General features: G+C 48.1%; 4 protein-coding genes, 1 pseudogene and 1 gene segment (V, D, J or C); 1 reads left to right on the forward strand and 5 right to left on the reverse strand.

Moving 5' to 3' along the window:
* The window catches only part of ZNF280B (zinc finger protein 280B), a 101,437-nt gene extending 95,152 nt beyond the window's left edge, over positions 1–6,285 (forward strand). The window contains exon 4 of the transcript XR_006707400.1: positions 6,193–6,285. The gene's annotated coding sequence lies outside the window, so the exon portion shown is untranslated. The remainder of the gene's footprint in view (positions 1–6,192) is intronic.
* LOC123587589 overlaps positions 1–12,310 on the reverse strand; it is a 511,389-nt pseudogene extending 499,079 nt beyond the window's left edge.
* Positions 1–26,416, reverse strand: part of LOC123587584 (immunoglobulin lambda-1 light chain-like) — an 876,584-nt gene that overhangs the window by 512,523 nt on the left and 337,645 nt on the right. The gene's annotated exons all lie outside the window — the stretch shown is intronic.
* The window catches only part of LOC123587586, a 1,001,573-nt gene that overhangs the window by 489,265 nt on the left and 485,892 nt on the right, over positions 1–26,416 (reverse strand).
* LOC123587588 (immunoglobulin lambda-1 light chain-like) overlaps positions 1–26,416 on the reverse strand; it is an 824,513-nt gene that overhangs the window by 484,378 nt on the left and 313,719 nt on the right. Inside the window, exons 1-2 of one of the 7 annotated variants that reach the window (XM_045457489.1) lie at positions 24,523–24,654; positions 24,104–24,403 (exon numbers count right to left, since the gene is read on the reverse strand). The exons of 4 other annotated variants lie outside the window; for them this stretch is intronic. In XM_045457489.1, coding sequence (XP_045313445.1) covers positions 24,104–24,403; positions 24,523–24,568 — 346 coding nt within the window. In that variant the 5' untranslated portion in view covers positions 24,569–24,654. Of the gene's footprint in view, positions 1–24,097; positions 24,404–24,522; positions 24,655–26,416 lie in introns of those variants that run through there. 2 more of the 7 variants (XM_045457487.1, XM_045457488.1) reach the window with 2 other exon arrangements.
* LOC123587590 (immunoglobulin lambda-1 light chain-like) overlaps positions 1–26,416 on the reverse strand; it is a 577,236-nt gene that overhangs the window by 475,871 nt on the left and 74,949 nt on the right. The gene's annotated exons all lie outside the window — the stretch shown is intronic.

Raw genomic sequence — 26,416 nt, forward strand, 5'->3', positions numbered from 1 at the left:
TTGGTTCTCAGCATTGATGGGAATGGAAAGGGATTCATTACAAAAGGCAAAAAAAAATTGTGATTTAGTCATATATACTCTGGGGCTGGTGCTGCAGGGAGAGAAGACATCATCCCAAAGAGCCAAAAGAACAGTTATTTCTACTGAAGACTAATAAGAGGGTTACATAGGTCTGGAAACTTCTAGAAATAGGTAAATGGCCAAGGATGGAGACCCTGGCTTCCTCAGAAGTCAGGTGGGAGCTGAGAACACTGGACCTATGACCGCAGTCCATGAACTTAGAGACCTTGTGTCGCAACCTGATGGGCGAGATGAGCTTTCTGTGGCCTTTGAGACCCTTTGTCTAGGAAGGGGCTGCTGTGAGTGACGTTGGGGACAGAAGGGAAGGAGGAGCCCTCACTCCCAGGTGGTGCTGCTGCCTGCACCGGGGCCCATGGTGGCAGCAGCAGGAGCATCAGAAGCAGAAGTCACAGGCTGAACCTGAGCAGCTGCTGGGGCCTCGCCCTCCCAGCAGATGAGAAAGGGGTTCTGCTTTCAGTTCTCATGGGCCTGGGACTCTGTGTGAGCCCACGATGCTGTCCCAGGAGGGGCAGGGACCAGAAGCCTCCTCCTCAGCCCTCAGCCCTCAGCCCTCAGCCCAGGGAAGATCGGGGAGCCAGAGTTGCTAGACATGGAGCCAAAGAGGGAATCAGGATCCACAATGGATCCAACTATCATAAGAGATGAGGATTTAGGGGCAATTAGTGGGAGCTTTTGTTACCAGGACACATAGCGGACACTCCTAATGTGTCCTGACTCAGAGCTGGATTTGTGTTCCTGTTTCTTCTGTGACCTGTCATGGACCCTGTCCTGAGGGCAGCCTGCCTTTGGCACCCAGGAATGTGCTCACTTTGAGAAAATCACACAGTATATTGATCCGAAAGACAGGCTTCAAGGAGGAATTGCAAAGAATGTGGAAAGGTTTTAGACATATGGTTTGTGGAGGGTCTCAGACCCTAGTTTGTACGAAATAAAGAAGCACTTGACTTGGCCAAAAGGTCAGGGCTGCACAGGAAGTCCCATTACTGTGGGGACAGCAGATTTTTGTCTCACTTCCCCACAGGCCTGGAGCACTGTGTCAGCACCTTGAGTAATATCAACAGACTGGCAGTAATAATCAGCCTCGTCCTCAGCCTGGAGCCCAGTGATGGTCAAGGAGCCTGTGTTGCCAGACATGGAGCCAGAAAATCGACCAGAAACCCCTGAGGGTTGATTGCTATTAGCATAGATGAGGAATTTAGGGGCCTTTCCTGGAAGCTGTTGGTACCAGGTCACACCAACAATACCGATGTTGGCACCTCCAGCGCAGGAGATGGTGACCGTCTGGCCCAGGGTCCCAGACACTGAGGGCGGCTGAGTCAGCACAGACTGGGCCCAGGACCCTGGAAGGGGAGAGACAAAGAGAGCGTGATGCTGGGGTCTAGAGACCAGAGGAGAATCCAAGGCCCACGTGTCCTCCCGGGACCACTTCCTCTGTTCCCTCATCTAGTCACCTGTGCAGTAGATGAGGAGGGTGAGGAGAAGAGGGAACCAGGCCATGGTGGAGGTCATCACCGACCCTGCCTTCTGTGGACCCACAGCTGAGCAGATCTCCTCTAATCCCTTCCTTCCCCTTTTCATCCTCTGAGAGAGGGAGGGCCCATCCATGCAAATCAGACCAGCAGCTCTCTGACACTTCACTGACCCTGGGTCAAGTCCCTCTGCCTGAGGATGTCAGGTGGGTTGGACGGGGAGGTGGTCTCTGGGGCCATGCCAGGAGACGGGAGGTCACAGTTTGGAGTCCTGAGCAGAGGGCACAGGCATTGTCCACATACAGGTCCCAGCTCTAGTCATGTCCGACCCTCAGAAGCAGGTGACGACCACCCCCTGGTGTCCAGGCCCAGACACAGCATATGTGACATGGTGAGCAGATCTCATCAGAGTTCTTGCCTTCCCACTGCTCTGTCCACCATCCCCTTCCTTCGGGACAGGCCAGGTGTCCCCTGTGTGGCCTCCCATCCCCTGAGGACACACTGTGCTCTCCTCTGGCTCCGCATAGTGAGTCTGTCCACAGCGCCCTTGGCTATTATTGATGGGGCAGGACTGACGTGGTGACTCTTGTACAACCATACAGATGATGATCAAGGCCACAGCAGCGATGGGTCCACATTGACACATGGCCAGTTCTGTGCAGGAGGCCGATTTCTTCCCCCTTCCCGGCTTCCTCCCTGGTCCCAGAGTTCTCCTTTCCCAGAAGCTCCCTCAGCACTGAGGACACAGGGAGACCTTTTCTCCAGGTTGTGGGTAGAAGCCCACATTCGTCGTGTGCATTCCTACAGGGTTCCACACTGAAAATCTTTGTCAGCTGTCACTCTTGCCACCTCACATCACATACTGGGGACGATGGAGGTTGGCTTCACCACTGGGGAGACCCCTGCAAGGAAGCACCCGTTGAGACAACACACATGTTCTTGTTCAAGTGGGGACTCTGCCACACCAGAAGGGACGCAGCTGCTGAGTCTCTCTCAGGAAGTACAGGGCCCAGTCCCCAGTCCCAGGTTCCTTTTAGTGAATGGTCCCCACTGAGGCCCTGTGTAGGGACGACAGGGCAGTCCCACAGCGCCCCCTCCTGGCTGAAGGGCACACAGCCCACTGTGTCCCACAACCCTGAGAGCCCAGCGGGTTTCCTCACTTCTGTTTATTCACACATCATTGAGCTGAATCTTGGATAATGATCCTCTAGTGTTGCCCGTGATCAATGTAGCATTTTCAGTCTCCAAAGAAGCCATAGGATTTGGAGGCATTTACCTCAGTTAAATGGTAAATTGCCAGTTCTTTGCAGAAGATACTCCAGACCTCATGTCCCTCCTCTGGCCTACAATTGAGAATATGTCTATCTCGTGAATGTTTGAAAACTCCTGTGCATTAAAGCAATGGATTCCAGCTACTGTCCATTAAATTGAGTATTATGTTAATCTTCTATATTTTTAGGTAATTTCCTTGGCTTACTACATTAAAAAGAAAAGGAAATAACAATGAATTTATATTTGATGAAGTCCTTTTCAACAAGTCTCATTTTTTGGTTTTTGGTTTTTGTTTTTTCATGGGTTATCCTGACAATATCTTGTCTAAAAATTTTTATAGAAACCCTAGATCCTGAATATTTTCTCCTTTTTATGTTTACAGCTTTATGTTTACATTTATGTCTATAATCCTTTTAGTGATTTTTTAATATACATAAAGTGAGTTTTATGTATGATTCATTTATCTTTCAGGATATACAATTGTTCTGTGGCCATTTGTCCAAAAGTCCATCCTTTCTCCTCGGAAAGGCTTCTTCAACTTTGTAAAAAAAAATTGTTTATCCTTCATTCTGTGGGTCTGTTTCTGCGTTTTATGTTGTTATCTTGGCCAATGTGTCTATCCTCTATCCATACCACTCTGACTTGCTAGGACAGGAACTGAATGACACTTTTATACAATTTGTGAAGAACTGGCATGTTTACGATAATGAGTCTTCTAATCCATGAACAGAACATATCTTTCCATTGTTTTAGGTCCACTTTGATTACATTTACCAGCATTGTCCAGATTTTAGTACCTGTGGCCTATACCTGTATTAATAAACATGCCCCAAACACTTCATCGAGTGGTTTTAAGGGTTTTTTATAATTATTTTCACCGGTTTATTGCTAGTATATACACATCTATATGATATTTCTATGTTGATCTTTATTCTAAAATGTTTCCAAAATTATTTATGACTCTTTGAATTTATATATTTGCATAATTAACTGTAGCTTCCTTTGTAGTTTTCGTGGAGATCCTTCTCTCACCTGGAACTGGGGCACCTGTCTCTTGCTCTTCTTCATCTCTATGCCTCTCATTGTTTGTCTTGCATTATGGTTCTGACGGGCACATCCAGTCCTATGTGGAACAGCAGTGTTGAGATAGGACATGGGGGCCTTGCTCCCTACCCGTGGTGGGAAAGATTTCAGTGCTTCATCTCCGTGTGTGTTAAACAAAGGGAAAGTGTTTTATAGTTCTCTTTACCAAACTGAAGATGTACTCTTCTATATTTTGTTCTCTGAAAACTTTCATCACTCTCATTCATATATTCATTCTTTCTTTTCCTTGAGCACAAATAGGTTTTAAGCTGTGCAGGAAGTGGAAGAGAATTAAACCTACCTGAGAGAGTGAGGGAGATGCTTTCATCTGTCTTTCTTTTTTAATTTTTTAAAAGTTTATATGTATTTGAGAGAGAGAAAGACAGAACCCAAGTGGGGGAAGGGCAGAGAGAGAGAGACAGAGACAGAATGGGAAGCAGGCTGGAGGCTCCGAGGTGTCAGCAGAGAGCCCGACATGGCACTTGAACTCGGTAGCCATGAGAACATGACCTGAACCGAAGTCAGATATTTAACTGACGGAGCCACCCAGGGGCCCCTCAGCTGTCATTTAATACTTTGGCTATTATCGCAACTGATTTATTTCTACTTCTCCTTTGGTGTCAAGGAGACAAGGCAGGAGGCCTGGTGAGACAGATACCACTCCCTCTTGTCCAGTAAGAGGATGGGTGAGAGGATACTTATGACATGGAAGAAATGGCATTTTCTCTCTCTCTTTTCCTGCTGGTTTCTTCACTTCCTTATACTCCCTGTCCCTCCTCACTTTCTTAAAATCCTGGGTCATCACTAGCATGATCACAATCCATCCCACATACCCCTCGAGGTTTAGTCCCACCCACCTCACTGACCACCCAGCCCATCAAGTCCACGTACTGCTCCCTCTCCAGCTGAGTCCCCCAGCTGACTGGCTGCAGGGGCACATGGCCGTGATGACTGTTCCCACTGAGAATGTATGAGACTCTCTTCAGGGCCTCCCAAGTCAGACCCCCTGTGATCCTTCATTTCTCACATTCCTCTCTGTCGTCCATTGTTAGGGCTGTCCCTATCTACAGTGCACAGTCCGACTTCCTCAGTCTCCTTGAAGTGAGAAAATATCTTCCATCCAGACCCCACGCTGGAAAGTAGAACCTAGAAGATAAGTTTCATGGTGTCACCCACTAATCATTAACAGACTGTTTTGTTTTCTTATTGACAACAAAAGATGATGTTCACCGTGGGGGATGAGCTTAGGAGTCCGCTGGGCTTACACCAACGGGTTAATACGACATAAAGAAATACAAAGCCATAGGATGCTCACAACTGAATTTGGGCAAACCAGATTGGACCCCAAGACTAGAGGGATGTAAAGGCACCCCAGCATAGAAAGGGGTGCAGAACCCCCACAATAGACAGGAAAGGGAAAAGGCCTAAAATAAGGACAGGCACAAAGGCTCCCAATACAAAGGTATATGAGGTAAGCAAGATTAGGCGTTCAGGGCAGAAGCACTCCCCAACTTAGTACTATAGCAGAAAAACTGCTTTCACTGGAGGAAAGACCAAGTTAGGTAAACAGGTAAATTGAGCTACAGACCACTGCACTGCAGACAAAGCAGTCCAGAGCGGAGATGGTTAACGAAAGAAAAGGTGCCTTGTTAACCCTGAGGTTGTTCCCCCTGTCTGCCTTAGCCCCTAGGCTGGCTCCTTGCTGACAGTAGACAGGTGGACTTGGGAATTGAAATCACAAACCAGGAGATCATGACTTGAGCTGAGGTCCGACATTTAACTGACTAAGCTGCCCAAGGCCGCTTGTTAGCACCATGTTTTTAAACTAAATACCCTGAGCCATCTGAAAGCAGAACTGAAGGGGTCCCCAGGTGGGAAAAAAATCTCTGTATAGAAAGAGGAGACAGCTTTGCTGTCCCAAGAGCACTCATTTGAGGCCCCCAGCTATTTTCTGTGGTCTGTGCCCTGCAGGTTCTACTTGCCCAGCACCCATACTGAGCACTTTCCTGGGAGGAAAAGAAAACAGAAATGCAACAAGGTCAGGAATTCAGGGTTTGAGGAGAACAAAGGGGATGCCAACCTACCAGTCTCCACCAGGCCAGGAAATAGCCTGAGTGCTTCAGAGACAATGACCCAGAGGAAAAGTCCCAGTGTAGGAACAAAAGGAAACTTTGACCTAAAGCACATGCTTGAGTTGTTTTTGCAGGATTGAAACCTTGCCCCACAGGTTAATGAGGTTAAAACAGTCACCAGCAGGACCCCCGCTGACAACCCTTCTTTTTCACAGGAATGTTCCCGTATTTCAGAGGCAAACAGCAGAAAGAGCCTGGGAGCCTAGACCAGTTTTATCTCCTGCAACAGCTCCACCACTGCAGATGGACCAGGGAGTGTCCTCCAGGGACCTCTGCCTCTTTATAACGTTAAGTCTCTGCCCTAGGAGGAGGACAAGCTTCATTGACCTACCACATGATGGGGACACAAGCTCCTATTCTCCATATTCCTGCACAACCTCATGCCCACTCTTGCGTAAGATGACAAAACTCCCTTTTCTGGGTATCCATCCTAACCCCGAACGAAAGGAACCCACTCGCCTCCACTCAGGGAGTCACAGCTTTGATAATTCTTGTCCCTGATCCCCTTATCTGTGGCAAATAAAGTTTCCTTTGGGTGACAGCATCTGCTGAAGCCTCTGCCTGTACCTCACCAAGGAGTGAACTCAAGGTAGCTCCAACACTTCTAAGTAATATATTTCATCCCTTAACTTGGAAACCTGCCTTCTTCTCTCTACTCTCTACCTGTGGTTTTAGTGACATTTAAGGCTATTAAGAAGAAATTTCAGACAAATATTAAGTAACAGTTTTCTTAAAATTATCTTTGTCTGCTCATTTTCACCCTTTATATCAAAGTAACTTAGAAAAAAATGAAATAATTTTAAAGGTATCTGTTGTTAAGGGAGGTCTCCTTTTATTGTTATTAATTTAGACTTAACAATATTTTTCATGAAAAATTCTGGGTAGCTGAAGTAATATCCACATGAGACTTATTATGTATCAACTTCTCCACCTGGAAGTGAAAATAAATGATAAATGAACACAAAACCAGCCCAGAATCCCTGGTGGCCTCGTTCCCACGTTCACACCACAAATCATGAGTGTCAGTGGAAAGAGAAGTCAGTTCCCGAAAAGGCTGGGGTGACAGAAGGGGAAAGCTAGCCGTGGGTCTGAACCACCATCACTCGAAGCAGCCCCTGAGAGTGAAGACACAGGACAGCAAGTGGAGAGACCCAAGCCCTGACCCCAGGACGGGCATCCAGGGCGAGCAATAGTGAAACGGGAGGTCTCAGATGCAGTGCTGTGGGCAGATGGGAGAGAAAGCCAAGTCAGGAGGGACGCTCTGGAAACATCTCACTAAGGAAAAAGAGTGGGGAGGAGACATGTAGAGTCTGCCGGGCATGAGGGAATGGGAAAAAGAGAAAGGCCACAGAGCCCACCTCCCCACCACAAGGAAAGGAAAAATGTATGAGACAAAATCTTGAAATATGGACCGTAACACATAATATTATTCTTCATAATAATAAACAACACCGGCTAAACTATTGAACAAAATTGCAGTATGCAGAAATCTACAAAATAAAAAATGACAATGTGGGAAAATAGCCATCGGAAAATAAACTTTTTTTTAAATTTTTTTTTAACGTTTTATTTATTTTTGAGACAGAGAGAGACAGAGCATGAACGGGGGAGGGGCAGAGAGAGAGGGAGATACAGAATCGGAAGCAGGCTCCAGGCTCTGAGCCATCAGCCCAGAGCCCGACGCGGGGCTCGAACTCACGGACCGCAAGATCGTGACCTGAGGCGAAGTCGGCCGCCCAACCGACTGAGCCACCCAGGCGCCCCATAAACTTTTAAAAAAAGAATCTGTGATTACACACCATCATGGAAAATAATTATGTTATTTCGACAGCCTCTATTAAAATTGCAGCCACCTAGATAGATCCGCGTGTCCTCGGCACAAGATGAACCCGTCTCTAGAGGAAACGATGAAACGTTCCCTGTATTTAAATATGGTGCCCGTGATGTCCCTACAACAATGCACACGCTGATGCCACTGAAAGGTGCGCTTCCGGGGGCACGTGGTCTGTGATTCGGCACCTGTGAAATGCGCACAACAGGAAAATCACTGCAGACAGAAAGGAATTTTCGGCTCCAAAGGGCTGAGTGCAGGGGGGCCATGGACTCACTGCTGGGGGGTCAGGGGTTTTTTCTGCAGGTGATGGAAATGTCGTCAATTTGATCCTGATGATGTTTGCCAAACTCAGGAAACATACAGACCACTGAATCGTACTATTTAAATGACTGCACTTTATGCCTGTAAATTATCTTAAGAGATTTGTCTTATTTTTAGAAGAAAACCACACGAGGGGAAGATACTGTCACTGACTCTTCATAGTTGTTCTGTGCTCAGAGAGTCAGACGCTCAGACCCTCCAGGGTGTCCACGGTCTCCCTGTTTATTTGTCACTGGCAGTGACCATGGGAAACTGGGGCACATTGCTGTATCATTTGCCCACAGGCTTAGAGCACTGTGTCAGTAATGACCAGCCTCGTCCTCAGGCCGCAGGCCCGAGATGTTCAGAGAGGCCCTGTTCTCGAGAACCCAGCTGGGATCCCAGAGGGCCTAGTGCTTCTGACCATCTCAGCTTTGGGGACATGGTGGGGAATCTGTGGGTACCAGCCCACATAATACAACCCAACATTGTTGCTGATTCCAGTGCATGTGAGGGTGAACTTCTAGCCCACAGACCCTGATAAAGAGGCTTCCTGTGTCAACACAGACAGTGCCCAGGACCCAGCAACAGAGCAGTGGAGACACGGGTCAGTATCAGGTTATTACTCACAGTGTGTTCTCAAAATGGGGGAAGCAAGCAACTTAGGGGTCCCCCGGAAGCAATTCTTCCGCTTTCCACAGCCAGTAACCTGAGCAGAGAGCAAGGAAGGTGAGGAGGGGAGGCGTCCAGGCCAGGGTGGAGACACCCCAGGCTGTGCTTCTGAGCCCTCAAGGGAGAGACCTGCACAAAGCCTCTCTTATCCTCTCCCCTCCTGGAAGAGAGAGAGGAAGCCTTCAGGCAAATCTCTCCCTCCCCTGGGACTGAATGTGGTGACAGCTGAGTGTGGGGTGGGTGGGACTAGGGAAACTCCTCTAGGCACAATTTTGCAGGGGGCACAAGGCAGGGCTCCAGGCCTGGGTGCTCAGCTGGGACCCCTCCCCACACAGACACCACTCAGGCACAGGCCCACAGCGCCCCCTGCTGTCTAGGTGTCCAGCCGCACCCATGACCTGAAGGGACATCCTGGAGCTGTGAGAGAGACACCAGGGCACTAAGGACTTCAGTCAGCCTGGCATACTGTCCACCCCCACACAGGGCCAGATCTTCTCCTCCCTCAGGGCTTCTGCAGGTGCCACCACACCTCAGTCCTTGCTGCAGACACAGGGCCTCCTCAGCATGAATCACCCTGGGCTCCCCCCACTACTTAGAGACTTGTGTTGTTGGCGCCAAGAGTCATCGACCACTGGGGGATGATGTTTCCGCCCAGTGAGCACAAGAGTGGAGAGCATGCACGCCCCTCCACAACCTTTTTCCTGGAGACCTGGGGGGACACTTCAGTTTTCTCATCTCACTTCCCATTCTGGCGGGCCAGTCCCCATTACCTCTGCACTGAACTGGATGAGGTAGATCAATGACGGTGCATGGCTATAGACCACGTGAGTATATTCTATCTATCATCTATCAAACTTTGCATTTTCTACATTACCTATAATTGGCATGGTATCAGTCCCCAAACAGACACATATATCAATGGTACAGATTCAAAAGGCCAGAAATAGGGTGGCTCAGTCGGTTGGGTGTCAGACTCTTGATTTCAGTTCGGGTCATGATCTCCACTTCTGTGATTGAGCCCTGAGCTGGGTTCTGAGCCTACTTGGGATTCTCAATCCCTCTCTCTCTGCTCCTTCCTCCCTCTCTCTCTCTGAAAATAAATAAATAAAGCTGAAAGTACCCAAATAATATAAATAAAAAGACCAGAAATAAGTGCAAGTTCCGCTTGACAAGCACAGAGAATGTAGACTGAAAATGAGGCCTTTCCTCAGTGTCTGGAGGAGAGCACTCATGGATTTTGCAGGGAATTCAGACAAGAATAGGCATGAATCATACAGCAGATGCCTCATAGGAGGACCTCAGGTCTCACGGATGTTCCCTGACACATTTTGGGAAAGAAAACTGGAGTTTCTGGACCCCCTGCAGCGGGCACACAGATCCCCGTGCCATGGGCTGAGCGTGCACCCACGTGGTCATTCCGGGGTAGGAAGCACAGCCTAACGACACTCCCACCTGGGTCAGGACGCATCCGCAAAGAGCCCCATGGGAGCTGCCCTCTGCCCTCTGCTGCTTCCTGCATTGGCATGGGTTCCTGGGGCCTGGCTCCTCTGCCATTCCATATCACCCATTCCCCTGTTGGGGGCTCGGGATGATGAAAAAGCTCTGGAAATGGATAGTTGTGGCGGTTACAAAACATTGTGAGTATACTCAGTATCTGAATTGCACAATACAGAGTGATAAACTAATACATCTTGTCATGTTTATTTTCATCACTATAAATTAACAGTTCATAATCAAAATTTATGTAAGACGCTGGACTTATACAAATATCCTTCTTGTCCTGGTATGTGTTACCCTATTCTAACTCATCGACACCAGTAAAACTGTACAGTAATTTTTAACATTATATTTCCTGTAGATTCCACATATAAATGAGATTATATAGCATTTGTCTTTCTCTGTAGGGCTGATTTCTCCTAAGGTAACATCTGGCAGGTTCGTCCATGTTGTCACAAATGGAAAAACTTCCTTCTGGAAAGACACAGGGCTGGACTTCTCTGTGCACAGATAGGGGACATCTTGCCCTGTCGCCCCACAGCCTCCCTGCTGCTTGGATCACTGATGAACTCTGATGTCACAGGAGAAGAGAGGAGGACAGAGTCAGGGCCTGGGAGTTCAGGAAACCAGCCACAGGGGTACCCAAAGTCCCTGATGGTGTCCGCTTTGGTAAATTCACATCTGTGGGATCTACTTCCCACCTTCTCAAGAGCAGACCCAGCATTTTGTAGCAATGAAGGAGCACTGCATGTTACCTTCACAAGCACTCCTGAGAGTTTTGCTGACACCTAAAGTTTCTCCCCTGGCTAGCCCCCCTCCCCTGATGTCACAATTTAAGGGGCAAGTAGCTAGCCTGGATGCCCAGCCAGCTCTGTGCCTGCTATTTCTTCTGTTCTGAGTCCTCCTTCGGCACCAATCTTATTTAGTACATCCTACCTGGAACACACAGCTATTCGGTCAGCTCTGAGCACAGGAACCTGGAGGGAAGGGAGCCTCTGCCCCAACCCCTGGAGGAACAGACTCCACATTCTGGAGGACTGTCCACCTGCTGTGATGGTCCAGACGCTGACTAGAAAACTAAGACAGTGGATGTGCCTTTGTAAAGAGAAAAAGAGCCAGCTCAACACTCTCTGAGTTTTACACTTTAACCACCAGACAAAATGTCGGCATTGTCGTGGGTTTCTTTGTTGCCTGTTTGTTTGTTGGCTTGTTTGTTTTCCTGACAGTAGAAAGAGGTTGAATAGGACACTGGGAGGAGGAAAGGTATTGTGATCTAAAAGCTACTTCCAAAGACAGTCAGTGTGCATTCAAGTTATTTTCAACTGGAAGAGAGTCAGAGTGCAGGGATCTGAGCAGGCTGAGATATTTGTCCCACTTCCCCATGAGTTCGTGTCACTGTGACCAGCACTACTGTGCCCGATTGCACAGTAATAGCCTCGTCCTCAGGCTGCAGCCCAGAGATGAGCAGAAGCCCTGCATTGGCCGAGGCATCTTTGGACCCAGAGAAGCGGCTGGGGACGCCAGGGCCCTGGTGCTTATCTGAGTCTGAGTAGTAGTACAGGAGATACCGGGGAGGGCTCCCTGGCTTCTGTTGGTACCAGTATATGTAGTAGCCTCCAACATTGATGTCCCTGCTCAGGGTGCAGGTGAGTCTGGCTGTTGCTCCCAGAGATGCAGAGAGGGAGGCTGGCTGAGTCACGACAGGCTGGGACAGGGAACCTGCAAACACAGACACAGCAGAGGGAAGACAAGGGACAGGGTACATGAGATTAGGGAGCTGAGCCACAGGGATTTGACTCTGGCTGCGGGCCCACCCTGGTGCCCTGGATCCTGTCCCTACCTGCGCAGTGACAGAGGAGCACGAGGAGGACGGGGATCCAGGCCATGGTGACACACCCCCTTCTTAGGCCACAGAGCTGGGGCTGGACTGCCCCTGGCCTGTCTTATCCCCTGTCCACAGGGTCACAGAGGAGGGGCTGCTCATGCAAATGGGACCCACCCCTGCCTTTTCTCCATGTGCACACACAGGGTCTGTGGCCCTTGGACTGGAGACTTCCTGATGCACTGCGTTCCCCCTGGGTGGGCCTGGAGGCAGCAGCTGTGGGGACCACACAGGCCCAGGTCCAGGAACTCCTCCAGGTCCTGACCAGACACACCTGCCCTGGCCCCACTGGAGGCAAGGGGTCCAGTCCTTGCTTTCTGTCAGTGGAGGACTGCCCAGCTGGATGCCCCTGTCCTGCAGATAGCCCCAGACACAGTGTCACAGTGCCCCCTGCTGGTCTCTGGGAGAACCTCTCCTTTCCCACCGCTGGCTTCCCTGATGCCTGTGTTTCCATAACCTGAGAATGACCCTCCTGGGAAAGAGAAAGGTCCTACTGTGCAGGAATTTGTTCTGTTCTCAGTATAAGAGGGGTTTATATCCTTTTTCTAAAATCACTTATTTATATTGTGGGTCTAATCTTCCAGGTAGGAAAGGTCAACATGATGCCCAATGAAACCCTTTGAGGGGTCTCTACTTAGGCACTCAGAACCATAATACTCAGAAAATTACTAAAAGACAGAGCTTCTAAGGCAAAAGGATTTCGGGCTGACCACTCATTGCAGTGGGAACAGCTACAGTCCCCGCAATTTGTGTCCATCATGTTGTGTATAGAGCAATTATTCATTCAACAACCCGTGACGAGATGAATGAATTTCTAGTACCCCAGGCCACCTGGATCCCGAAGATTCTGTCAAAGCTATCTCATCTGAGTGATGGAGAGGTGGAGAAAAGTCGGGCTTTGTCCTTGAGATCACAGCCCCTGTGGCTCTGGTTTGGGACACAAGACTTTCCTTCAGAGTGCAGCCTGGATAGAGGTACCACTGCAGTGACTGAGGGAGTGACAGCCCACCGCTGACAGCACAGGGGGTTTGTGTCTGTTGTCCCCATGAGGCTCGAGCTCCGTGAGAGCAGCACTGAGGCTATGTCACAAAATCAGTGTCCTGACCAAGTGCTGAGTGGAGCCCGTAGATGGTTGGGGGATGAGCTGTCTACAGGGATAGAGACTCTCCTGGGGATTCCTGACCATCAGCCTCAGCCCAGGAGAGCAGGTGTTCAGGGCAGAGCACCTCAGTGAAGACTATGATTTATCGCAAAAGGGTCACCTCTGTCAACTGTATCCCTGGAGCTGCAACTGTGTCTCCTGTTGTCAGACACTGCATGTGGTACCTGGAAGGACACACGGGGTGCCCCAAGGACATACAGATGGGGATACTGCCCAGGTGCATGTGCGGTGTGCACGGGAATCGGGACAAAGAGGTCTGAGCACAGCTGTGGTATGTAAGGTGGGATCTGTAAGGTGACCCAACCGATGTCCCTGCAGAAAGGGGATAGCCCTGGGTCAGAGGTCAGAACATGTGCCAAGGCCCAAGAAACAGGGGAAGGTGGGGGCTGGTGACCCTGGTGAACATGTCTCCTGGAGGGAAGAGAGATGGACCAGCTGAACACACGAATTCAGCATCTCCAAATGGAACAGAAAGACCTGGAAAAATAAGTACCCATTTACTTAAACCTGAAATCTTTGTTTCCCCTTTGGGAAAGCACGTGAATGTACATATATTCACAAAGGCCAAATAGATCCGTAATGATACTTCCCATGCACTTGCTAATTCTGCAGATCCGACCTTTTTTCCTCACATTATTATGTCTTCTAATCCTGAGTGGTCCACACGATTGTCAGCAGAAACCCAGCTCTTGTCTCTTCATGGACCAGTGACATGGTCTCCAGGTGATGGGTGAGGCCTGGGAGGTCAGGGTTGGGGTGTCACTTCCCAACTGGCCTGAGTCACTGTGCAACTCCAAGGCTGCTTTTCCACGCTGAGCGGAAATAAACAGCCTCCCCCTCAGCCTGAAGACCAGGGATGTTCAGGGAAGCCAGGCTGCTTGCCCTGCATCCAGAAACTCTGTGGAGACCCCAGAGGGCTAGATGTTTGTTCTTCCATTGAAATGAAGTTTGAGGACATGGCTCAGGTGTTGCTGAAGCCAAGCTTCTGCCTCATTGCCAGCAATGTTACTGTGTCTAGTGTAAGAGAACATGGCCATCGTTCTAGGACCTTTATCACTAACGGTGGTCGAGTCAGCCCTGCCTGGCTCACAGGCACTCTAAAGGGACCCAGAGGAGTTTGAGCAGGGCAGGAGTCCACTGTGAATGAGAGTGAGGGTTTGGAGCAGAGCTGGCACATCTCCCACCCACCTTGGATGAGGCTGGCTCTCAGCTGTGTGGGGAGGGAGGGAGGTGAGGAGGAGAGGGGCCCAGGTCATGAAGGACGCACAGACTCTGACGTCGAAAGCTCTGTTATGGAGACTGGGCTCCTGGAGGTCTCTTTCTATCCAGAAATTCCCATGTGGGTGGAGTTGCTGCACTCAGGTACGCCCTTGCTGTACGTCTGTCCAGCTCCCGTGCCCTGGGATTTCACCGGTGGAATGAGCCAGAGGAAGAAGAGAGGAGCTAACCTAAGGGCACAGGCAGCCTGGGTGGTGATGAGCCCCAGATCCTATCGGGTGAGTATCCTCTAGCGAGCACACTGATGGCTGGCCCCCTGGTGGCCCTGACTTCTGTCCCTGATTGCTGGCCAAAACCACATGAATTATTCCATTCTATCCCACACACCTTCACACCCCAAAAACATCCTGTCCTCTGTGACAAAACTGGCACCCCAGTTAGAGGCCTGTGGTTGTCTGGACCCTCGTTACTGAGCTGCTCCTGATGGCCGTCAGGTGCTGGGTCCACAGTTCTGGGCTCACCCGTGTGGTTCATACACGTGCCCACAGCACCCCTTTTTGCCACATTACAGGTGACAAAGCATGTGAAAGGCAATGTGAGTATCGCGCCTGGGGGAAGGGAAGGCCCTCTTGACTCCTGCCAGTTCCACGGCCCCCTCCTCACTCCTGGGGGAGATCCCTCACCTCAGGGCCCATCACTAGGCTGCAACCTTCTCACCCCCACCCACCCTTCCATTCCCTACAGCAGCCTCCCCAGATCCTGACCCTCCCTCATGGGTTTACATGAGTAGAGGACAGGGTGACCAGAGACTGGCCCCTGAGGAATGATGTGTCCTGTGGCTGGCACAGCAGGTAGACAGAAGCCTGGACCGGCCACATCCCACGGCTTGGGAAGGCTGGGGCGCTCCTCCTCCCTCTGACCCCAGTTTACGGAGCAGGGTCAGACCCCCGGGCCCTCCCCTGGATTCCTCTCCTGTCTACTGCTTGTGGGAGTGGGGGAGTCCATCAACAAGGACCACAGGGGAAGGGATTGGAAAGAGGCAGCTCTGCCTTGTCAGAAAGACAGAGGTGGCTCCCTGGGACCCACCTCTCAGCACAGCTCTTCCAGCAGGACCCGAGCCTGGACCCCTGACCTCAGGAGGAGGGGTCTGACGGGGACACAGTCAACAGCCTCTGCCTGGTCCCCTCCTCACTCTCCCCTCTGGCTCCTTGATCATCTATGCAGCACTGAGACATCATCCCAGCACGTCAGATTCGGGGGTTTCCTGTCAACCCCTCCAATGTTCCAGGTCCACCTCACTGCCTCACCCTTGTTCACTCTCCAGAAACATCTTATGTGTTGCTATTCATACTTCTTTGTCCTCTTTCTCTCCCAGGACATTTTCAGCAACATGAGGACATAGATTGTCCCTAGAGCACTCACGCTGAGCCTAAGCCCAAGGGTCATGCCTGGCACATACTTGGTGATCACCAGAGGGTGTGCAGGGACGGATCTCTGTACAGTCATCTATCCTGATCAGGAACACATGGAATCTGCCTGGTTGTGACCCAACGGGGACTCAATTCCCAGGACAGCCTGCCCCAAGGTGTGCAGTAAATCCTGCCCAACGGAAGAAAATCTGACAATGTTTTGCGGAGTAGGGCTGGGTTTACGGGCACAATTTGGGAGAACAAGGACACTTTTTCTAGAAAAAATTCCATAGCCTTGGTCTAAGACTCCACTTTTGGAGGAAACGAACAAAGAAGCAGCTGTTTTGCCCAAGGGGTGTGAGCTGCACAGGAAGTCCCATTGCTGAGGGGACAGCAGGTTTGGGTCCCCTTCCCCACAGGCCTGGAGCAGTGTGTGAGCTTTGAGACTGTGGTCCCACACTGAGCAGTAATAATCAGCCTCATCCTCAGCCTGGAGGCTAGAGATGCTCAGGGAGGCCACGTTCCCTGACCTGGAGCCTGAGAGTCTGGACGGGACCCCCGCAGGCCGAGCACTGCTACCATAGATGACAACGTTGGGGACACTGCCTGGGAGCTGCTGGTACCAGGACACACCTCCAGCCCCAACATTGCTGCTGCTTCCAGTGCAGGAGGTGGTAACAGTCTTATTCACAGGCTAGGACACTGCAGATGGCTGAGTCACCACCGACTGGGCCCAGGACCCTGCAAGTCAGAAGAGAGACACGGGGTGAGAGAGAGGGGTCAGTGGACAGGGCCCATACATGGTTCCACAGTCCTCTCGTCTCCAGCCCCGATCCCAGCCTCCAGCCACCTGTGCAGTGAGCTAGCAGTGTGAGCAAGAGAGGAGCCCAGGCCATGGTGGAGACCCCTGCTCAGCAGTGTGTCCTCAATGTCCCTCAGCCGGGCTCCCAGAGTCTCTCTTATTACCTCCAGCAGCCCAAGGGGAGGGAGAGACCCTTCATGCAAACCAGCCCCCTCCCCCTGGCTGGCCAGCCCCAGCCTGAACCCTGAACCTGACCCTTGTCTGGAAATCTCACCCCAGGAGGGGATGGAGTGAAAGCTGTGGGGCCTGACCTGGGGCTCCCCAAGGGCCTGTGAGCACCCAGAGGCTAAGCCACAGTGAGAACCAGAGCCAGGTGGATCGATTTCTTAATTTCTCTTTCTGCGGCTTCATTATCAGTGTATAGAAATGCAACAGAGTTCTGTACATTGATTTTGTATCCTGTGACTTTACTGAATTTATTTCTTGGTTCTGACAGTTTTTTGGTAGAATCTTTAGAATTTTATATATACAGGCAGGCTGTTCGGAGAAGTTGGCTGCGTAGGAGGATGCTGGGCTCACCGTATCCTGCTGATCACTTAGATTCCACCCACATCTGCTAAATAACCCATAAAACCACCAGAAGACTAGCAGACGGACTCTCCAGAGTCAAGTGTACACAAGTGGCCCATGGAAGAGGGTAGGAAGAGCGGAGAGGTGGTGCGCACTACACAGACTGGTGGGAGGGATCCGGGGCAGAGGGGGGACAGTGCACCGGGCAAGGCAGAACCCCCAAGTGTGGCTTGCAAAAGCGGAGGGGCCGGATTCCATGAGTTCGGACAGCCAGCGGGACTTGACATCTGGAATGTTAAAAGTCAACAGCCCTGCTCGGAGAGCGGGAGGGCAAAAGGACACCGGGTGGGAGAGGTGTTGAGCCCCAGAAGACAGAGCTCAGCTCCACGGGGAACAAGGGTGCCCTCTAGCACCATCTCCCTCTCCCATCCCCGAGCCGAACTCCCAAAGGGAACCAGTTGCATCACGAACTTGCTTGCACCGCACAAACACCCAACGCTGTGCTTCTGTAGATCCATCCCTTGGACGGGTCTGCCTGCTTCCCTTCTGGTGCTGCAGGGCCCTTCCCGCAGGTGACCACTGACAGCAAACTGAGCTGAGCCGACCCCTCCCTCCCTGGTGCACCTTGCGAATCCACCCTGGCTAATACGCCAGATCCCATACAAGCAGCACCGCAAGCCTGGCAGTGTGCAAGTAGCCCAGACCAGGGCCACACCACTCCACAGTGAGTCCTGCCCCAGGCAGAGGGGAAGATAAGGTACACACCAGTCTGACTGTGATGCCTGCGGTTGACTAGGAACAGACATCGGGTGTGACTACGGCCCCGCCCACCAACACAAGTTACTCCAGACAGTACAGGGGAAGTGCCCTACAGTTCTGTGCTACCCCACAGACTATCCAAAGTAACAAAATGGAAGAATTCTCCTCAAAAGAAACTCCAGGAAGTAGCGGCAGCTAACGAATTGATCAAAAACAATTTAAGCAATATCACGGAACATGAATTTAAAATAATAGTCATAAAATTAATCGCAGGGCTTGAGAAAAGCAAAGAGGACAGCAGAGAATCTATTGCTACAGATACCTTGGGACTAAGAAACAGTCATGAGGAGCTAAAAAATACTATAAATGAGGTGCAAAATAAAATGCAGGTGACCACAGCCCGGATTGAAGAGACAGAGGAGAGAATAGGTGAGCTAGAAGATAAAATTATGGAAAAAGAGGAAGCTGAGAAAAAGAGAGATAAAAAAAATCCAGGAGTATGAGGGGAGAATTAGAGAACTAAGTGATGCAATGAAACACAACAATATCCTAAATGTGACACAGGAAACCATCAAAACCCTAGAGGAGAAAGCAGGCAACAACATCTTTTACCTCAGCCGCAGCAATTTCTTGCTTAACACATCTCCAAAGGAAACGGAATTAAAAGCAAAAATGAACTATTGGGACCTCATCAAGATAAAAAGCTTCTGCACTGCAAAAGAAACAATCAATAAAACTAGAAGGCAACCAATGGAATGGGAAAAGGTATTTGCAAATGACATATCAGATAAAGGGCTAGTATCCAAAATCTATAAAGAACTTGTCAAACTCCACACCCCAAAAACAAATAATCTAGTGAAAAAAATGGGCAGAAGACACGATTAGACACTTTTCCAAAGAAGACATCCAGATAGCCAACAGACATGAAGTGATGCTTAACATCAGTCATCATCAGGGTTATACAAATCAAAGGCACACTGAGATACCACCTCACACCAGTGAGAGTGGCTAAAATTAACAAATCAGGAAACTATAGATGCTGGCGAGGATGTGGAAAAACGGGAACCCTCTTGAACTGTTGGTGGGAATACAAACTGTTGCAGCTGCTCTCGAAAACAAAAAATTAAAAATAGAACTACCCTATGACCCAGCAATAGAACTGCTAGGAATTTACCCAAGGGATATAGAAGTTCTAAGTCATAGGAGCACATGTACCCCAATGTTTTTTTTTTTTTTTTTTTTAATTTTTTTTTTCAACGTTTATTTTTGGGACAGAGAGAGACAGAGCATGAACGGGGGAGGGGCAGAGAGAGAGGGAGACACAGAATCGGAAACAGGCTCCAGGCTCTGAGCCATCAGCCCAGAGCCCGACGCGGGGCTCGAACTCACGGACCGCGAGATCGTGACCTGGCTGAAGTCGGACGCTCAACCGACTGCGCCACCCAGGCGCCCCAGTGTACCCCAATGTTTATAGCTGTGATTTCAACAATAGCCAAATTAGGGAAAGAGCCTAAATGTCCACCAAATGATGAATGGATAAAAAAGATGTGGTTTGTATATATGCAATGGAATACTACTTGGCAATGAGAAAGAATGAAATCATGCCATTTGCAGTAACATGGATGGAACTGGAAGGTATTATGCTGAGTGAAATAAGTCAGTCAGAGAAGGACAAATATCATGTTTTCACTCATATGTGGATCTTGAGAAAGTTAACAGAAGTCCGTGGGAGAAGGGAAGGGGAAAAAATAGTTACAGAGAGGGAGGCTTTGCCTCTGTATTTAAGAGAACAAATTGAGAGTGGATGGGGGTGGGGGAGAGGGGAAAATGGGTGAAGGGTATTGAAGAGGGCACTTGTTGGAATGAGCTCTGGGTGTTGTATGTAAGCCAATTTGACAATAAATTATATTAATAAAAAACCCAAAACAAAAACCCAAAATCCTACAGGACAAAACAGGCAGCAACCTCTTTGACCTTGGCCACAGCAACTTCCTACTAGACATGTCTCTGGAGGCAATAAAAGCAAACATGAACTATTGGGACTTCAAGATAAAAAGCTTTTGCATGGTGAAGGAAATAATCGACAAAACTAAAAGGCAACCGACAGAATGGGAGAAGATATTTGCAAATGACATATCAGATAAAGGGTTAATATCCAAAATCTATAAAGAACTTATCAAACTCAACATCTCCCAAAAATAATCCAATGAAGAAATGGGCAGAAGACATAAATAGACAGTTTTCCAAAGAAGACATCCAGATGGTTGACAGACACATGAAAAGATGCTCAACATCCCTCATCATCAGAGAAATACAAATCAAAACCACAATGAGATACCACGTCACAACTGTCAGAATGGCTAAATACAACAGGTGTTGGTGAGCATGTGTAGAAGGGGAACACTTTTGCACTGTTGGTGGGATTGCAGACTGGTGCAGCCACTCTGGAAAACAGTATGGAGACTCCTCAAAAAATTACAAATAGAGTTACCCTATGGCCCAGCAATTGCACTACTAAGTATTTATCCAAAAGATACAAAAACTGCTGATTTGAAGGGGCATATGCACCTTGGTGTTTATAGAAGAACTATCAACAATCAACAAAGTATGAAAAAAGCCCAGATGTCCATCGACTGATGAATGATTAAAGAAGATGTGGTATCTATATATACAATGGAATACTACTCAGCAATCACAAAGAATGAAATCTTGTCATTTACAACAATGTGAATGGAACCAGTGTGTATTATGCTAAGTGAGATAGAGAAAGACTGATTTCACTCATATGTGGAATTTAAATAACAGAACAGATGAACATAGGGAAGGGAAGCAAAAATAAGATAAAAACAGAGAGGGAAGAAAACCATAAAAGACTCTTAAATACATCATAAAAAACTAAGAGTTGCTGGAGGAGAGGTATGTGGGGGGATGGGCTAAATGGCTGATGAGCGTTAAGAAGGGCACTTGTTGGGATGAGCACTGAGTGTTATATGTAAGTGATGAATCACTGGGTTCTACCCCTGAAGCCAATACTACACTGTATGTTAACTAATTGAGTTTAAGTAAATAAAAAATTTTAAAAAGGTTGTTTGAGTTTTCCTTACAGGGAGACTAATGTTGCTGTATTATGAGAGTGTCCTGTTACATCCCATAACCCCCTGCACAGGTCCTGAGATTTGATGTCTGTATTTGTCATGAGACTAAAATGCTTTCAACCAAAACGTGTCTACTGTTCATGCTTCTCAGGCTGGGTTTTCACTTACCCTTTACAGTTACCCTGGGAATTCATTATTTCTTCTGTCTCTCTGACATACATATGATTCATTTTCCTTTTTGTTAGCCCAGATTTATAATTGTTCTCAGTATGAGGACCGGTATAAACCATTACACTGTACAAGGGCTCTCTGTCGTCTTAGAATTTCTCCATTTCTACATGAAAGGGCCTCCAGGATAAGGTACCCAACCCATATTTAGCCTTAACCATGTTTATTTGGTAAATGCCCTAGGGATTGACCTTAAAAAGAAAACAGCATTTTATATATTTCTTTTCTGTAATCTCAAGGCCTTCTATGAAATTGAAGAATGGGTTCATAGGCTCTGTTCTCTAAAATATTCATACACAATTGACCATCACTCCAACCAAAGAGTCAGAGGAAAACCAAAGAGAGAAAAGAATTATGACACATGCAATTAAACCATAGTGGTCTCACCTTAGCCAATTAGATCTGCAGCAATCTCATTTCAAATAAGGTTACATCCTGAAATATAAGATTTGGGGGAACTTTTTATCACGTGAATTGGTAGAGACACAGTTTAACCCATAACAATTTATTCAGATTTTCTTAGTTTTTACCTAATGTCCTTCTTCTGTTCTAAGATCCAGTTCAAGGATTCTTTGTGATGTTTAGTCATGATGTTTCCTTAAGCTTCTCTTACTGTGAAACTTTCTTAGACTCTCCTTCTTTTTTGTACCTTTGTCCATACTTACTGAGTGGGGATTATGCCTGACATCCTTCAGGGCCAAGTATTTACACTTGTTCCTTGAAATATCTGCATGGGAATATGTCTCTTCTCCTTCCATTTATTCATTTATACAACCAGTTAACAGTATGGATCATGGACAGATATTTTAGACTTTGAGTTTTAACCCCATACTATTACATTTATTTGGTTGCTCAAATCTTTCCAGTTTTGCCCAATGGGAGCCCTTTAATTTGGCTCATGAGGTCCTTGACACACCCTGTCATTGTGTGTGTGTGTGTGTGGGCGCACGTACACACACACACACACACTTGCATGTATGTGGTGGGTGTGCATGGATGTGCTTGTGTTTGTTTTGAAGGATTCTTCACTTTCTGACACTACAGGTTACTCTATGCTCATCCTGTGTAATTCCTGATCTGAGAATTAAGCATTTCTCCAAAGAAGCCTACATCTCTTCCCTGGAGAACAGTATTAGAAGGCAGTATGTGGGAAAATGCATCTCATGGCTATGAGGCATCATTGCTTCCAGTCTTGTTCAGATGACAAAGACATATATATGAGTACACTAACCCAACAATGTGCACACATTGGTGACTATTCCCATATTACACATGATTCCAAACTGCCGTCTCCAGCTCTAATCCATGACCACACACTTCACTTAAGTCTCTTCCCTTGGTTATAGCTGTGACTTTCCATTCGTGAAGTGAGCAGTCTGGCCCCACCACCACCATTTACTTGCTTGTTCTGTTCCAGTACATAGTGCAGCCAATTCAAAATAATCTACCTGTTCCCCCATGGGATACCACCTTATCTACTAGAGTTCAGAACTTGCATGCAGTTTCTTACGTCTTTACATGTAGAGGCTCCATTCATTTTCAAAGTCACACAGCTCAGCAGCTTTCTCCCAACCCCTGCACAGAGGTGGGTTCACGCATTTGTCTTGGAAGTCAACAGAATTGTCACATTCTGCATTCCATCATGGGCCCCAACTCTCCTAAATTAGTGTTTTGCATGTGCACCCTAAGGTTCTGTCGTGTGGCTGTACAGTTTTCCATGAGTTCTGGCAATGCCATAGTGTCATTTCAGGGTCATTATACTATCATATAGAATAATTGTATTGCTGGGAAACATTTTCCTCTCTTCATATGATCAACTCTTTTTCTACTTTCAGTCCCCCAGGAACCACAAATGTTTATACTCTCGAGAGTTTTGCCCTTTCCAGTATGTCCTATAACTCTAATCGTCCTGTGAATCATATCCCATTTTATAAATGTACCACCTATTTGGTGGCATCTTAGTTGGTTCCAGGTTTGAGTGATTAGAGATAAACCTGGAAAAAACATCCCTGTGCAGATTACTGGTTGCTTTCAATTTTTAGTGTTTATGAATGAAACTGCTATAGACATTCACATGCAGTTTTTTTCCTATGGACAAAATTTTTTGGGTTTATTTTTATAATTTTGTAATTTTAAGTTGGCATCTATTTCTCAAATCAGGAACTAAGACAAAAACTAACCAGCACCATTTATAACCAATTGGGTAAAATTTCATACACAAACAAGACTTTTTCTTCAAGAAGAGCATGGGTGTAATTGAGGTCCCATGATAAGTTCAGAGGCAAAATAAAACGTTTCATTTATTTAAAAAAAAGAAAAGAAAAAAATAATATGATCCAGCCTAGAAGCAAAATACCCCAGAAAACAAAAAAAAAAACAAAACGAAAACATCTGTTTCATGAAGACTCTTTGTCTAAGAATGGTCTGCTCAGAGTGAATTTGAGAACAGAAGGGACAGGAGGAGCCTCAATCACACAAGGTGTCGCTGGATGGACCTGGGCCCAGAGTATCAGCAAAAGAATAAGGAGAATCACAGGCCTAGCTGAGCAGGCGACTGCTGGTCTGTTCCCTCTCTTTACAGACGAGAAAGCAGGTTTTTGTCTCACTTCCCCACAGGCCTGGAACACTGTGCGAGCACTGCCACTGCTGTCCCATGCTGAGCAGTAATAATCAGCCTCGTCCTCAGCCTGGAGCCCAGTGATGGTCAGGGTGCCTGTGTTGCCAGACCTGGAGCCGGAGAATCGATCTGGGACCCCGGAGGGTCGATTGTTATTACTATAGATGATGGTTTTGGGGGCCATTCCTGGGAATTGTTGGTGCCAGTTCACACTATAACTACCGATATTAGAGCTGCTTCCAGAGCAGGTGATGGTGACCCTCTGGCCCAGAGAACCAGACACTGAGGGCGGCTGAGTCAACCTAGACTGGGCCCAGGACACTGTAAAGGGGGAGAGACACAGAGAAGGTGATGCTGGTATAGAGACAGGAGGAAGAAGCAGGGCCCATTTTGTCCTCCCAGGAAAGTGTGTCCCTTTCCCCTGTCCCCACATCAGTCACCTGTACAGTGAGCGAGGAAGATGAGGAGGAGAGGAGACCAGGCCATGGTGGAGGTTATCGCAGATCCTTCCTTCCTTCTGCAGGCCCACAGCTGAGCAGACCTCCCCTAATGTCTCCCTTCCCCTCTTCATCCTCGGAGAGAGGGAGGGCCCATCCATGCAAATGAGAACCTGAGCTCTAGATCCCTCACTGGGCGTGGTCAGGTCCCTTGGCCATCAGTGAGGTCACAGCTGTGAGCCCTGAGCAGAAAGCACAGGCAGTGCCAGGTGCCAGGTCCCAGCTCTGATCACCCCTGACTCCTCTGAAACTGGCCTTGGGCTCCCCCTAATGTCCAGACACAGACACACCATTGCGTGACATGGTGACCAGAGCTCATCAGAGACAGCTCTTGCCTCCTCACTGCTCTGTCCACTGTTTCCTGCATTAGGACCAAGTCAAGTGTCCCCTTATATGTCTTCCCATCACCTGAAGGCAGACTCTATGCTCTACTCAGATTCTTCAGGGTGAGTCTGTCCATGTCTCTCTTGGCTATTCATGGGTCTGGCCTGATGAGGTGTCTCTACACAAGCTCTTCTTAGATCAGGTTCAAGTCCAAAGCACTGACAGGTCCCCATGGACACAGGGCCCCTTTTGTGCAGGTCACTGCATCTTTCCTCTTATGTGATTCCTCCCTGGTTTCCAGGATTTCCTTCCTCTGAGGTTCCTGCAGCACTGAGGAGATGGGGAGAGATTCTCTCCAGGTTGTGCATAGAAGGCCTAGTGCCCATGCATAGAGGGGTTACTCACTGAAAATCTTTGTAATCCATTATGATTTCCACCTGCTTAAAACAACAGTTCTGCATACATTGTGGGCAGTGATTCCCTCCTAGGATCTGTTCTCCCAGCGCACAGACAGTCTGCAGGAGCCCTGCCATGCGAGCCTGTGTGTGGCACTGACCTCAGAGCACAAGGAACAAACCTGTAGGAAGTTCTAGGAGAAAATGAATAACAATTGTTCTAGGAGAAAATGATAACAATCCTCTGACAAGGATCTGGTGACAGAGATTATGTATTAGTCACCACTTAGCCAAACCTGCATATAAATGGGTGTGTCCTTTTACATAAAATTCATCTCATTAAGATTGATTTAATTTCAATGCTGATGTCATTGAGAAGATGCAGGTAAAATCATTAGTGTATTTTTCCCAGGTCTGTGCTTACTCCAGAGAGAATATGGATGGAGATTGTGGTTAAAATCAAGGATGGAAAAACAATGGAATAGGAATGCCTTCTGTTTTCAGGTGAATAGGAGTCTATAAAATTTTACTAAAGTAGTTTGATTTTTTATTCATTTCTTCTTATTTTTTTTTTTTTTTTAGTCATGAGTTTTATTATCATGGATCTGATTTAGCAGGATGGAAAGCCCAACATGGAATCCAGTGAAACCCTATAACGGGCCTGTTCCTTTGAATCTCAGAGCCATCTCGGTGATGGAATTATTAAACACTGAGAGAGGTTCCAGGACAAAACTATTTGGGGTCAGAATTGTCTCTGGGGTGTGCAAAGTTGTATCCCTGTGCCTTGTGTCCAGCATATTCAGGACAGAGAAAGTACTCATTCATCCACCCATGACTAAAAGAATGAATTTCTGTTACCCAAGGCCACCTGGACCCAGAAGTTCCAGGTCATTCAAAGAACCCACATGTGAGTGGTGGAGAGGTGGACATAAGGAGGACTGTGTCCCTGAGGTCACAAGCCTTGTGGCTCTGGGTTGGAACAGTAGAGTTTGCTGTAAAAGTCCACCCTGTCTGGAGGTGTCGCTGAGGGAGTGTTAGCCCAGCCCTGCCTGACAGCAGGGGGAGATTGTGTGTCACTTCCCTGTGGCCTTGGCCTCATGAGAGCAGCATTCAGGCTG

Source organism: Leopardus geoffroyi, chromosome D3, assembly GCF_018350155.1.
Source record: "Leopardus geoffroyi isolate Oge1 chromosome D3, O.geoffroyi_Oge1_pat1.0, whole genome shotgun sequence".
NCBI classification, from domain to species: domain Eukaryota; kingdom Metazoa; phylum Chordata; class Mammalia; order Carnivora; family Felidae; genus Leopardus; species Leopardus geoffroyi.